Source organism: Seriola aureovittata, chromosome 5 (assembly GCF_021018895.1).
Source record: "Seriola aureovittata isolate HTS-2021-v1 ecotype China chromosome 5, ASM2101889v1, whole genome shotgun sequence".
In the NCBI taxonomy this organism is placed as follows: domain Eukaryota; kingdom Metazoa; phylum Chordata; class Actinopteri; order Carangiformes; family Carangidae; genus Seriola; species Seriola aureovittata.
In genome coordinates this window covers 8,606,920-8,621,677 of record NC_079368.1, presented here as the reverse complement: position 1 = coordinate 8,621,677, position 14,758 = coordinate 8,606,920, and the positions used below count along the sequence as shown (strand labels likewise).

General features: G+C 43.4%; 1 protein-coding gene across 1 annotated transcript in view; it reads right to left on the bottom strand.

Annotated features, from left to right (window-relative positions):
• Nucleotides 1–3,388: 3,388 nt before the first annotated feature.
• hmcn2 (hemicentin 2) overlaps nt 3,389–14,758 on the bottom strand; it is a 44,168-nt gene continuing 32,798 nt past the window's right edge. Inside the window, exons 51-81 of the mRNA XM_056376393.1 lie at nt 14,566–14,702; nt 14,325–14,466; nt 14,088–14,232; nt 13,837–13,961; nt 13,527–13,683; nt 13,295–13,416; nt 13,047–13,211; nt 12,809–12,916; nt 12,562–12,696; nt 12,333–12,467; nt 11,877–12,146; nt 11,604–11,794; nt 11,300–11,513; nt 10,937–11,071; nt 10,641–10,831; nt 9,875–9,956; nt 9,571–9,741; nt 9,028–9,180; nt 8,618–8,755; nt 8,329–8,450; nt 7,967–8,207; nt 7,808–7,867; nt 7,578–7,697; nt 7,303–7,437; nt 7,062–7,181; nt 6,736–6,861; nt 5,954–6,082; nt 5,560–5,853; nt 5,324–5,443; nt 5,110–5,236; nt 3,389–4,959 (exon numbers count right to left, since the gene is read on the bottom strand). Coding sequence (XP_056232368.1) covers nt 4,581–4,959; nt 5,110–5,236; nt 5,324–5,443; nt 5,560–5,853; nt 5,954–6,082; nt 6,736–6,861; nt 7,062–7,181; nt 7,303–7,437; nt 7,578–7,697; nt 7,808–7,867; nt 7,967–8,207; nt 8,329–8,450; nt 8,618–8,755; nt 9,028–9,180; nt 9,571–9,741; nt 9,875–9,956; nt 10,641–10,831; nt 10,937–11,071; nt 11,300–11,513; nt 11,604–11,794; nt 11,877–12,146; nt 12,333–12,467; nt 12,562–12,696; nt 12,809–12,916; nt 13,047–13,211; nt 13,295–13,416; nt 13,527–13,683; nt 13,837–13,961; nt 14,088–14,232; nt 14,325–14,466; nt 14,566–14,702 — 4,889 coding nt within the window. The 3' untranslated portion in view covers nt 3,389–4,580. The remainder of the gene's footprint in view (nt 4,960–5,109; nt 5,237–5,323; nt 5,444–5,559; nt 5,854–5,953; nt 6,083–6,735; nt 6,862–7,061; nt 7,182–7,302; nt 7,438–7,577; nt 7,698–7,807; nt 7,868–7,966; nt 8,208–8,328; nt 8,451–8,617; nt 8,756–9,027; nt 9,181–9,570; nt 9,742–9,874; nt 9,957–10,640; nt 10,832–10,936; nt 11,072–11,299; nt 11,514–11,603; nt 11,795–11,876; nt 12,147–12,332; nt 12,468–12,561; nt 12,697–12,808; nt 12,917–13,046; nt 13,212–13,294; nt 13,417–13,526; nt 13,684–13,836; nt 13,962–14,087; nt 14,233–14,324; nt 14,467–14,565; nt 14,703–14,758) is intronic.

The window sequence follows — 14,758 nt, the reverse complement described above, 5'->3', positions numbered from 1 at the left end:
CTTATGCATACACACACTCACTCCAGTGTGTAGCGTGATTACATTTGCATTTTTGGCATTAGACGACCCTCGTCCTGTGTGAATTAATAAGCAGGACATCGGGCTGTTGAAGGCATTGGATCAGTCCACCCATTACTCAAAAGCATAAAGTTCAGTTATTGACTCTGTGCCAGAGAATCTATTCTGAACTCGACACAGACTTTTCTAACAATCTGGCAAAGTAAAGCAATGACAAACTCACTGATTCAAACACAGGTTTACTCACTATTTTATGCAACACAGTGTCCAAAAGTACTTATGACCTCGCTGATCGAGTCTGGACAAGCTCTCCACATCATCCTCTACACTTTTACCATTAGTTACCACATCACAGTATTACTCAATCTCCCCACACTTAGTTACAGACAGTAGAGTTATGACTGTCTGAAGCTTGGGCATTACTCATGTTCATGACTGGTTTGGATTCCAGTTAAAAAAAGTTAAAAAAAAAAAAAAAAAAGTTTGTGGTGTTCCTTTCCAATGACAGCCCTTTGTGCTGTGAAAAATGTCTGGGAAATCTAAGCCAGCTTCTCGGAGCAAAAACTGATCTCATGTAAAACAACATTTTGTTATGTTAGAATTTTAAGTTGGCAAATCAGTGGCTCTGCTCTTTCACAGCTTGACAGATGAGTAAAGTTCAAAACACTCAACAGCATCATGCTACAGTATCACTTACAAATTGACTGGTTTGTCTTTTAATACAGTGACCAACACTAGACTGCAAAATTTAAAGCTGCATTAATACAATTTTTTCGCCATTTGTGGGCGGCAGAGCACTGACATGTTGTTGGTTAAAGTGTGAGCAAACAGTTACCTGACCAGCAGATGGCGAGCGACATCACCTTTTTCAGGTTTCAGGTTTCGGTCCACCTGACAAATGTAAAGCCCTTTTCGGACATGGCGTATATAACACTGCTGCTTTCGTCAAGCTGTAAAAGTAATGGCTTGTAAATAATCTGGTTACATCACCATGTTTACCAGCTAGTTGCGAACTTTGCCTCTGCCATTAGGTGCTGGACAGTGGGTTTATTAGAGCTGAGAAGAGCTGCTGTGTCTGGAGGCAACACCGATGAGAACGTTGAGGCTGAACCAAAAGAATTGTGGGACAGAAACAATGCGACGAATTACGCTAAAATACTACATAGAGCTGAACCCTCACGTCTTGTGAGAGTTGTCTGTGGTTCATCAGCTTTGAAGTTTCACATCATCATCCGATCCATTGCTCATATTAAACTGTTGACTAGTGCAGCTTTAAGTTTTTACTTTGTCAGTATACTGTATGGCTGATTAGATGTATAAAGGGGCTTTGAACCTAGAACAAAGTGAAATGTTTGACAAGACTGTGACTTGAAGAATTCTTTTGTTTGCAGGTTTAATTTGTTAATGATTGTTATGCTCTGAGCTCCATTGCTTATACTTACTAATAGGCAGCAGTGTTGTGCTCATTAGTGAGTGGAGCACAGCGAGTCCCCATTTTTCCTGACATCCTGACTGTGTAAAGCAGTAGGGGATGGTACTGGTAGCCATCGCTCAGCCTTAAGCATTCATTCCCACTAATACTTTGTGTTTTATAGAAAAGCGAGAGAAGGCCTCCAGTCTGCCTTACAGTATATTACACATGTTGCAGGCAATTTGTGAAGCTTTATTAAACCTTAATGAATGACCAGCTTCCAGTTAGGAGAGCAGTCCTGCTGTTTTTCTCAGCTTGTTTATTTTTCCTTTCCTTTCTTTTTAATCTTATTCTAAATTATTTGTTACCAGCGGTTACTCTATTTACATCTGTCTGTTAAAGTACTAATGTTAGTGTTGCTTTAGTTAATCCCCATAGTGCAGAGATCTTAAAGATGCAGCACAGATTGTTTTAATTAACTTCGCATGTGCCGTAGTCAGAAAGAATTACGTTTAATGGCTGTGTGTTTAGGGACAGTTATGAGGAAGTGGCTTGGAAATCCTTTCTATGTTTGTTACTCACACGGAAAACATGACTAGACACTTTAGCTATCTGTATATAGAAAAGCAAATTTGGACATTCATTTTGTCCTGATAATGATAGTATTGTATGGTGGAGATTTTTACATTGTGGAGACTATGTGGTTAGCTGACCAATATTTACAACTTCAATTATGGTGATATTAACTGCTCTTTCACAACCTCTGATTCCTAATGACCGCATCACATCAACAGCAAAAAGCTGAACAACTCCAGGCAACCGCCCACACACACACACAGACACACACACACACACACACACACACACAAACACACTGAAGCATCAACAAAAACAGCTCAGGTCAGTTTGCCTTGACCTTCTCTATTACTCAATGAACAGCAAAACTGTGCAAGATGCCAAACTTTTTTTAGATCTTCAACCTTGTCAGTTACGTGGCATCTTTGTCAAAAATGATCTAATCTCATATAACAGTGTTTACAGTTTACAATTCCCTCCTGTAGAGATGAAGCTGTTCAATGCTATTTGTGTTTTTCTCCTTATTAACAACCGGCAGTCGAACACATGGCAGTGATGACAGCGCTGCAGGCACAGCATCTGATCTAACAGTCAGTTTGAACACTGAGAAAACAACCTGAAACCTGCTCCATCTACTGACCAGCTGTGGTATTACCTGAGCTTTTAGTCTTACTACAGTGAACAAAAGCCAGTGACCGATATGACCCCCTGGCTTCATGCATCAGTCTAAAAGACTATGACCAACACCAGAAATGTATTCCTTGTTATTATTGTAGCACATTTTCACCTCATACCAAAGCATTGCAGTTTTGTACCCATGTAAACCAGTGGTGATAGGTAGGGGGAAAGATTGTTGTTGTTTGGATAACGTCTGGTCTGACGTTGGTCAGAAACCCTCCATTGGAAGAAAATTTTTAATACTTCCTGTAGATGACACATTTGAAAAAAAAACTATAGTCATCGCTGAAGATTTTATACGTTTTCCCAATAAGTCCAGAGATTAACAGGGTACAGGTCAGTGAGATGCCAACAACCACTTTACTGCATTCTCTGGAAACAGCATAGTTGCACTGTTGGATATCTGACAGTAAACTGGATGTGTAACAACAAGATTATTTTAGGTTTACTGGCAGTTTGAGTGAAAGTAAGCCAGGCTAGAACTGATCTAAATCTGCTTAGGGTTAATATATCATTCATTAACACTGTTGCCAAATCCCTTTGCCTGAGTTGCTATGTATGCTTGGTTAATAATGGTTAATGATGCATGTTTTGCAGCAGTGTTGTTTGTCAGCTGTGAAATGCTGTTTGTAAAGTGTTAGTCTGGGTTTTACACTAGGATATAACCAGGATTGACTGAGACTGTTGTGTGGTAACAACACAGACAATGACAAAAGTGTTCATTTTATTTCTACAAATATTTGACACTCATTTACAGCAACAGAGAAATATTAGTTTAATCTGCAAGAGTAGGGCAAACATTTTTACTGCAACTGTGAGCATTTCATGGTTTTCAGAAAACTTCCCTTCACAGATTGGAAGATCAATGGCACGTGTTTGATTACTGAACAGCAGCTATTCCAAACAATGTGTTTAGCATCATGAATGCAGAAAAGACATGCCATTTTGTAGCTAAGGCCACGCTGCAGAAACTGTAAGTGCAGTCCAACTCTGTGGTATTTGTGAATAACATGCCTGTTTTCTTGGCCCAGCACCACTCAAAACACTCGAGTACATTCAGAATAGCACCTAAAAACTTTTTCACATGATAAAAAAATGTTATAAAAGAGTACAAAAACACATACGATAGATGAAACACTGTTGCTAGCTAGGTAGCTACAAGCCACTGAAGGTTTGTCATTAAAATGCCAGTAGATCCTTATGAGCTCAAACCCTCTGTGTCAGGAGGACGTTTAAACCAGTGATGTGTTCAAATGATTTAAATAAATTAAAATAATAGGGGAAACATTTTACAATTTCATAGTTGTGGAAAGACTTGTAATAGGCTTGTATTTTCAAGTGCGGGCAGCAAACATATCTTCATATGAGAATAAATTTGTCCCAGAATTAGATATTCAACATTTGAAACTAACATACATGAGAGAGAGTAGTATCCTGATGGATACTAAATAACTTCAGTGCTTGGTTGATATTACTTTCTTTTTTTTTTCTTTTTTTTTTTTGCATTGTGCATTTTCAGATACTGATTAGAAATAAAGCATATGGTCAAAAAATGAACAACATATTGTGTTCATCCAGGATGTTTCAGATGTCTTCAGTTGAGTATGATCTGCTCTATAATTTATTCGGCAGATCCCACTCAAGGCAACAATTAAAAAAAGGAAGGTCTTTTATCTCAGAACTTTTTCCATTGTGACATTTCAGTCACAGACCGGGGGGGGGGGTTACACATCTCCATGAAATCCACTTTCTAACCATGTCCACCTTATGTTTTATGTTTCTTTGCATGGCCAATTGTGTCCAAGGCACAAGGTTGTTTTTTGGGAACTGCCTTGTGGGTAAGAGGCATCGAAGCGGCCACATGGGAGCATAGTCATCTGTAAAGCAGCACAGAGGCTCAGTAGGGGTACGATGAGATGGAGATGTAGATGATGAAGATGCTCTGGTAGGTAATGCGGCCCTGCAGCGAGATGGTGGTGGCCCGCACCTTGAGCCGCACCAGTCCTGATCTGTCCAGAGCCCTCAAGGTGAAGATGATCCCCCTGCCGGCCTCATCTCTAATGCCAAACACCCGGCCCATCACACCCGTCTCTGACTCTTGCTCAAGTATGGTGAACGACGTGCGCTCTTGCAGGATGCCCGACTCTGAGAAAGCCGACAGTCGTACCACATTGTGATTGGCTGGAATGCCGGAGGGGAGAGTGAGCAGCTTGTATTGCAGGAGCAAAGGAGAGCCTCCTGTGGCACAGTCCAGAGAGCAGGGCCTGTAGCAGGTCCTTTAAAGGTCAACAGGAAAGAGCAGAGTGTCACTGACACATAGCATTACAATATCTCACAGCTACAAAAATTCATGGATATGTAGAGTATCTAAAGCCTAGTTATTGTATTTAACACTGTTCAATTCTCTTAGTATTTATGCAAATTACCCGGGGCTTCCTCCAATTTGGTACGATGCAGGGCAGGGTGTATCCAGGCACTGGTATCCTCCTCTGGTATTAAAACACATCTGATTGTGTCCACACTGGATGCCTTGTTCTGCACACTCATCGATGTCTAACGGTAGAGAAAGTGGATATGAAGTTAGCTGTATTCATTTAGAGGAAGGATGAAAGTTATGCATGTAGTTAGGAAGACCCTCACCTTTACAGCTCCTGCCATTGGGTAAGAGCTGGTAACCTGGGGGACACGTGCACTGGAAACTGCCAATGGTGTTTCGGCACTCGTGTTGGCACGGCTTCCTGAGCAGACACTCATCCACGTCTGTGCAGAGAATGATGCGAGGATGGAAGTGTGAGACTCAAGATGCTGACAAGACGGTATGATGTGCCATTTTGCGTTTTGCTTTAGAACGCTGTATGTTTGAAGTGCACACTCACCAACACATTTTCCGTCTCTGTTGGTGTACCCCACAGGACAGCTCTGCCTGGTAATGCGAGACGCTCCGTGAGAACGGGAGAGGATTGGCCTGCCTAGAGATGACACTAGCTGTGGGCGGAGTCTTGCCCTGACTCGGGTCCCATTGGTGAAGGTCTGGCCTCTCTCCAGCCCTGCACAGGAGCGCCCGTCCCCAAGCAGCACAGTACCAGGAGGGCACAGGCACCTGAAGCTGCCGGGCACATTGCGGCACTGGTAGGCACAAGGGTTTGGTGTCTGCAGGCATTCATCAATGTCTGAAAGGTAAAACAAGACTCGCATTGGTTATAATGTGTGCTCCCAATTAGAGCGTCATTGGTGAATTATATAATAAAACATATGCAGCAGATATCGTACCCAGACATGGGAGGCCTACTCCCTGAGATCGGTAACCTCTGGGACACACACAGCCATAACCTCCGACTGTGTTCTGACAGATCTGAGTGTAGCGACACATGTGACTTCCATCCTGGCACTCGTCAATATCTGAAAAATATACAGTTGAAAACATGTTAGCTGAGCTTGCACAAAAAACAGCATTTCATTTCTTGAAATTCCTCTCCTCAACCGACTCGAATTTTGTAAATCCTGAGTGTTTTAAAAAATCAAGCTGTAACTGTAACTATAAATAATACAAACAACACAAAAATAAAACAGCTATTGAGACAATTGTTGAGATGACTAGTAGCCTCCATCTCACGTCAGTGGTGCTATTAGAACGACAGAGTTTCCTAAATTTGTTACATCCTGTTATAAAGAGGATCTTTGTTTCTTCGGTCAAAGATTCTCTCTTGGTGACAATTAAAAGACTTTTTTCTTTCTGTCTCTGTCAAGGATAAGATGTGACCTCTTGCTGTTTCGCTCCCTAAAACAATCCTGTAAAATCTGACCGGGTGTTGCGTGACTTCAAATGCAGTTTGAGGTTGTAAGAAGCTGCCAGTCTTATCCCCAGTGCTGTTGGCTTTTACTGATTATACTAACGTAGACAGAGCAGGTATTGTCTTGGAGGTGGGAACCTAGAAATCTAGACTCTGATACTAATGTCTCCAAACGAATGTAGTAATGGTTTATGTGTGTTAAAACAGAACATTTAGCACCCTCTGGGGAAAACAAAGTGAATAAGAAATAAAGCCACTTACCCATGCAGGCTCCACTCTCTGCTTTGGTCATGCCAGCTGGACAGCTGTCGAAACACTGGTATCCTCCCTCTGTGTTACGGCACTGCTGGTGAGCCGGGCATACATTTCTCATGCACTCATTGATATCTGTAAAAGTGCAACCATTACAATAGAGCTGTTATTGATTGTCAGTTATCACCGGCCTCTAAAAGTATTCCAGTTAGACATTCAGATGGATCTTAAATCTCCTTAATCTAACAAGTCTTGATTTGAAAGTTTAAATTACATTTGCATGACTTCTGTAAACTCGGTATAATCTGTGGAAGTCTAAATAGTAGCTGACTGACCGATGCAGCGATGACCTGACAGCTGGTATCCCGGGTGGCAGATGCAGCGGTAGGAGCCCAGAGTATTGAGGCACTGATGCTGGCATGGGGAGAGAGCCGACTCCTGGCATTCATCCACATCTGAAACATACAGTTGACACATCTGGCTTAATGAATCTACTGTGCTACAGTATGGTTGTGTTGTTATGCCTCCATATGAAATGTTGAGCAGGTGGTTTAACAGTGATTAACAGTGACTTGCCTTCACAGCTGGTTCCCGTGATGCTGGGCTTAAATCCTGGTCCACACTTGGCCTGGCAGCGATACGTGCCCACAGTGTTGACACACTGCTGGTTGTAGTGGCACATGTGTGAGCCCTGAGAGCACTCATCAATATCTGGATGGTATTAAGTGAAACAATAGAGTAAGGCCAAATGTTGAGGCAGGGGATTATATGAAGGTTATTTTTTCTTCACTTAATCATTGTATACCTGGTAATTCACAAAACCTCCAGCAGGCGTGTTGTTTGTGTCTCACCTTGGCATGTGTTGGTGTCTGTAGAGATGGTGAAGCCAGAGGGACAGGCACAGGAAAAGCCTCCCATGATGTTGTTACAGGAATGAGAGCAGGGAGACTGGAGCGCACACTCATCCTCATCTAACAAGAACACATTGTGTCACAATAATAAAACTGGTACAGTGACAAATTCTCAAACACAAATGTTGCCAAAAGATAAATGAGGCATAAAAAAAAAGAAAGCAGCATACCGGCACAGTAAGAAGCTGTGTCAAGAATGAAACCTTTAGGGCATGTGTCTCCATAACCGTCTGCAAATGGAGAGTGAAGTCGGTGTTAGCTGCTTCAACACTTTAGATCCAGTATTTCATGTGGTGTACTTTTAAATCATTTTCATTTTAACCCCTGACCTGGTATGAGAAGGCTGGCAGTGACGTGGAAGTCCAAAGTGAGAGTAAACATATTGTAGACGCTGTTCATCCCAGAGACCTTGAGCAACTGGAGCAGAGGGCCCTCGCGCTCCTCCTGGCCCTCGTAAATTATGGTGTGATTACAGCGTAGGACCATGGGGTTTCCTCCTCTCTGGTGGGTCTGCGATGACCACGAGTACAGCTGCCCTTGGCCCGTCTGCACGTATGACTCGTCAAACTCCTGTAGGACACAAATGAAATCAAGTCAGAGAAATTGAGGAGCTTAAGTGTGTCAACAAGTTCTGTAGTGAGACATATTTGAGGTCTTTAAAGACACATTGTAATAACAGCAGTGAACACACCTGCAGGCTCAGATGAGAGGATGTTAACGAAGGGGGAACAAATCCATTAATTACAATGTCAATGAGTAAAACTCCCTCAGAATCCAGACCCCTGGCCACGTGGGTCAAACGAAGGATCTCCCCTGTTTGGTGAGATCAAAAAACAGTAAAGACATCACTCATTTACAAGCAGAAGGAAGCGTGCTGAAACTGAAGTAATGGCCTTCATGTGTAAACTTGTGCATGTCAGTGGAAGTCAGTGGTGCCATCTGCTGGTTGTTTTGTAAACTACAAATAGTATAAAGCTCACCAGTCTCAAACTCCAGCTGAGACTCCTGTCTGAACTGGCCCTGAGTCAAGGAGTAGCCATTTCTGGCTTCTCCGCTCTGCAGCACAGTGGTCCAGTAGATGGGAGCAAACACAGACACCAGCACCCGCAGCAAGGGACCTACAATAAAACAGCATCAACTTTTTTGGGGGCCTTCTACAGCACTGTAGATATACAGTACAGTCTAAACAACATGAGGATTAGATCCCCAAAATATGCTCTAACTCCTTTTGTAAAATCAAATACCTAAAATCTGTTCACACTTCCTATGTCGAAGAGTAATTTAATAAAAGAAAGCAAAAGCAGAAACAAAACCAAAATCTACTTTCTCTCTGACTGAAAACGTACAATGAAAGATATCAACCCAGGGGATATACTGTGTGATCACTTACCCACACTGGGAGGGATGTTGTCCAGGCGTGCCTGCAGAGTGCTGCTCCCCTCTTCTTCATTGTCTGTAATGTTGGCCTCGAGGAAGGACACTCCGAACTCCCTCTCATTCACCATGCCTATCAGGCTGCCTCTGGTCTTGCGAGGAGTCTCTCCTTTCATCATCAAACACACCAAGAAGAAAAGTAGTGAGTTTACATGCACTTGAGTAATCTGTAATCATTTATAACAGTCTTCAATTTAATTCTGAATGATACATGTGTATTAAAAACACATCTCTTTACAAATACATAGGGAAATTTCCTTTTGGTGTGTGTATGCTGTATGTAAGGTAACCTTCATAATATTCTGTTTATCCATACACATAAGAACATACAGTGCGATAATGCATAGGCACGGATATAGACCACGATATGAGATTATGCTGGTATTATGTTATAAAACACTGAAGCGATGGCATTGAAAATGAATATAATAAAATGAAGTGTAGGAAAACAAAATAATGTTTGATGTGAACCCTAATGAACTAAAAAATGAATTCACACCTGGACAGAGACCAGCATGACATTTCCTAGAGTCGATACTGGGGCCGCTGCATGACCGGCCACCATTTGCTGGTTCTGGGTTGTTGCATAATCTGATTCGTTCTTGGAAACCTTGTCCACAGGTGCTACTACATGGACTCCACTCCTGCCAGTTAGAGTAGCCTCCATTGACTGTGTGAGAAGAGGATGAGAAGACAGTTGAGTAATGATTCAGACTCTGTGAGGGGCACTGGCTTGTGTGTGCTTTTTAAATTCATGTTCATGTTCATATTACAATGTTTGTAATTATAAGCACAAAACTCACTCTGAACCTTGAGAGTAATGGCCCTCTCAGCTGTTCCAGCTTCACTCTCAGCCACACACTGATACTCTCCTTCATCTGCAGCCTGTCGATCAAACGGGTAAAGGAGAGTTTGGTTTAATTGTCACTCTGAAGAACAGTTGTCCTCTGATAGAGCCACAAAGCCCCGGGACAAAACTCTCTTAGATCACCTATAGTCTTATGGTAAAAGAAAGTTGACATTATAGCAAAAAATCTGACATTTTCTGCTGGGCAGTTGAGACTTGATTTCAGTGTGTCATAATAGATATTATTGGACCGGGGAGAGGAAATTTCACATTAGAGTGCTCTGTGGGAAGGACAGTCATCTGTCTGTGAGAAAGTCTCAGCTGCAGGCTGTGCAATTACAGCAGCAGTTAGAGACCTAACAAGGTTACAGGCTAAGGAAAGAGGGGCAGAGTCTGGGAACATCAAGCTTTCTGTTCATCTCCTCCCTCTGTTGCTAATGCTGTTAGCCTCTCTGACTGAACTGAATCTGATTTAGGTGGAAGTAGGACGCTGCAGGACAGTCACACACTGTTCCTTCACCCAAGGGGACTGCAGATGAAGCTTGGATATTTTGAATACTGCGCCATTGTTCTCCAAGACATAAAACATTTATTGATGCAAGTAGTGTGCTCAGGGGGGGTTAATCATTCAAACTTGAGTGACTTGGTTTAACAAAACTTCTCTAAAGAGGTCTGCTGTAAAATATAAGAAGGAAAAGGAGCAAAGTAAACTTTGTATTTACAGTGATGCTGTAAATGACCAAGGATCCGTTGTGAAGTGCTTGCAATCGGAGGGAGCGGTGCAAGGGTTTTCCATCCCGGAGCCAGCGGAGGACCGGGCTGGGGTCTCCTTGGACTGGACAGTCGAGGATGGCCGAGCCACCGTGGATAACTGTCTGAGACATGTGGGCTTCACCCTTCAACACGGGAGGCTCTGCAGACAGACAGCACATGTTTATAAGTATGACATGTATTAAATTGATATTATCTGTTGAAAGTCCAACTGGCAGCTCTGACTAATCCTTGACAAAAACCTCACCTCTGATGCGGACAAATGAGAGAGCTCGGATAGAGCCAACGCTGTTTTCTGCTATGCACATGTACGTCCCAGCATCACTCACAGTCACATTGTCAATGATGATGGCGCTCCTACCAGCCTCGTCCACAGTGGCACCTGGAACATTTTTAATCAGTAGTGTCCAATGGATCTGGGCATAACATGGTTGATGTTGACATTTGAACGCAGTGGAAATTCTACAATTTCACCCCTCAGTACTGAATTAGATTAAGTGTCACAACACCAAGCTGTGTGAATATGAAAAAGTTTGAATAATGTATAAGTAAAAGAAGTAATGCAGGTGGTGTTGTGTAGCCCTCTAAGTGAGAAAATGGAAAACAATACCTGCATAGGGACTGTTGTTGACAGTCCAGGAGATGGCAGGAGAAGGTGTCCCCTGAGCATGACAGGACAAAGCCAGACTCTGTCCTTTGTTCAGGGTTACATCACCTGGCAGCTCCTTGAAGGCAGGCCTCATGTTGATGGACAGGCGGATGTCTCGCCTCTCAGAGCCTGCTACGTTGGTGGCCACACATGTGAACACACCAGCATCCCCTGGCTGTGTGAAGAAAGCAGTCAGTACTGATTCTTGTACCCAGACTCTGGAGAGAGACGTAGTTTATAATGCAGTGAAGAATATGAATTTTACCTCAGCTCGCTCAATTATCAGCTCTCCTGATCGCAGGACAGTGAATTTGCCAGGAAGGTTGGCCACTGTGGCACCATCCTTTTCCCATGATACTCTGGGTTCTGGTGAACCCTGAGCAGCACATGGCAGCAGCGCCTGGAATCCCTGAATGACTGAGAGTTCTGTCTGCGCAGGAGGAATCATGGGCGGGACTGTAATGCAATAACATCGTTAGTTTATAAATATAACTTTTAAACATGTTAAAGTCTAAATAATCATAAAGTCTTCACTCACCTTGAATAACCAGCCTCATGTCCTGGCTGGCTCTGCCGGCCAGGTTTTTGGCAGTACATGTGTAAAGGCCTGCGTCACTGCGCTGGGTTGAAGTAATTGCCAGAGTTCCATTGGCAAAGATACGTATATGAGCGCTGTCGACCACAGGCCTCCTCTCTTTGTGCCAGGTAACTTCAGGTTGAGGCTGCCCATCAGCTACACACTCCAGACTGACTGACTGGCCAAGCACTGCAGTGTACTCCACACGAGGCGCGCTCAGCACCGGTGGAACTGGAGAGACATGGGGTGACAGTTATTTACTTATTTTGGTTATGAATGCCAAAAACAGCTTTTGGAGAATTAGGAGCAACCAGTTTATATCACTATAGAATTAGGGCTTTTGTTTCTTTGCATATGTTACTGTGACACTGTACAGTTTCATCAAGAGAAATAAACATGGAGAAACCACCGCTTTACCTTGAAGGACTAGTTTGGTCCTGCCCACAGCTACACCAGCGTCATTCTTTGCCAGACACTGGTAGGTCCCCGCATCACCCAGTGTGACACGAGAGAACTTCAGGGCTCCATTTGAGAGCACAGCCAGTCTGTGACCTGTGATCAAATATAAAATCACAGTCACATGTGTAGGACAGTCAGTATTTATAGCGAGTGTTCAAAGTTGTGCTAATATTCTATACATAAATACCTGCTGCTATGGGAACTCCCTCTCTTTGCCAGGTGATGGATGGTCTAGGGAGGCCTTGAACCTCACAGGGTAGAACGGTCCCATGATGCAACACCACCTGTACTTCCTCTGCCATCGGTCTGATCTCTGGAGGCTCTAAGTGCATGGAAGAACAAATACATTGTCAGATGGGATTATATGTTTTATCATGAGCATTCTAGCACATTACATTTGCAGAGTGACCTGCAGCCGGTCTGTCAGAGCCAACCTTGCACTGTGAGAGTGATATGTTTGTGAGCCACTCCAGCTGGGTTGCGGGCTGAGCATGTGTATCTGCCAGCATGACTTGGCACAGCAGCCGTGATCTCCAACACTCCTGCATAGAAAATGAGTAGAGATTAATAGTTAAATGTCACATCTGATGAGAAAAAAAAATATGATGCTTGCCATGTGGCATTATTGTTTGAGTAGACCACGGTGTATAAAATCACTACATTTTGTCTTACCAGTGGGAAGGACACGATAACTTCCTCCTCTGGCGCCCAGTTTGGCACCACCCTTTGTCCAGGTGATGGTGGGCTGAGGACGTCCTTGTACATGACAAGGCAACACCACAGGAGACATCTTCACGGCTGTAACTGTTGTGGCATCGTCTTCAATAGATGGTGGGACTAAAAAAGAAAATAGAAAATGCATCAGTTCAAACATCTGTATTGCCTTTCTACACAACACAAAAAAACCTCCAAATGAATACCTTGCACGATGACCTCGATGACCCTGCGCTCTTCTCCTACATCATTGACGGCAGTGCACTCAAAGTAACCTTCATCCTCACTGGATGGTGACAAAAGAACCAGGGACCCTGAGGGCAGTATCCTGGACACAAAAACAAAACAAAAGTGCACCAGTTTTTATGTTTTTTTTACAGCTGTGAGAGTGAATCATACATGTTGTGTATTCAAAGGGAGTCCAGCCATAGTCTTTACCTGTATGCTCCAGGCAGCTGACTGATATCAAGAGGAGTGCCGTTCCTCTTCCAGGACACTTTAGGTGGGGGTATACCTGTAGTCTCACAGCTCAGCACTGCTCTAATCCCTGCACTTACTGTCACATTGAATGGACCCGGACTGATTGAAGGACCCACTAATAAGAGACAGGACAGCTTCAGTCACAGTGATTGTATATTTAAGCACAAGTTACTTACTTACAAATCAAAGAACTGCCAACACTCAAAATCACAGAGAAAACACCACAAAGACATAAAATAACTTCTGTATTTCCCTTTGCTATATTTACCAAACACCCGCAGATCCATTCCCCGGTGATCTGAGCCAGCCTGATTGGACACGGTGCAGTAGTATCGACCAGCATCACTCAACTGAACCCCATGTATATGCAAGGAGCCCTCTGATAACATGTACCTGAAACAAATAGACAATTAAAAGATGGATGAATGGATAGAGACAACAAAGTGTGCATCTGTGTCTGTTTGAAGTGTAGTATTACAGATACAGTCAGGTTGCCCTCGTTGTTATCTTAGGACGTACTTATTGTTATCCTGAGACACGGGGAAGCCATCTTTTCTCCACATGACTGTAGGTGAAGAGTCACCTTCAACTTCACAAGGTAAAACTGCCTCCTGGCCCACATGTGCAGTCACCAGTGAACCGCTCTCCTTTATCACTGGTGGTACTAGAGAAGTAAGAAGTGACATATCCATGTAGGTTGGACTTGGGTTGAGCAACTAAAACAATTTTGAATTGATTACTGATGAGTAGACTTACAAAGAATCTCCACTGTGAAAAAGAGACTGGTACTTCCAGCCATGTTGGTGACCACACAGCTGTACTGGCCGCTGTCCTCAGGCCTGACTTCCTGTATCTCCAGGTACTGACCCCCCGCCAGCCGCTGGATACGACCCCCCGGCTGATATAGCAATAGGATGGTAGGAAAGGAGACAAAGTGCGTGAGTCAGAAGAGTTCGTTTTTAGTTCAGCATCTGTTTTGTTTTCACCGACTATGTACCTGCAGTTTGGCCTCATCCTTGTACCACTCTATATTGGGAGGGGGGTCACTGTCAGCCAGACACTCCAAGGTCAGATGTCCATTAACTGGCACTGTCAATGTCCTCGCGTCACCAGAGCCAAGCAGGGTCGGGGGCACTGAAACATAACCACTGATTATTAAGTGGTGAATTACAAAAAGATACCAGTGGTAA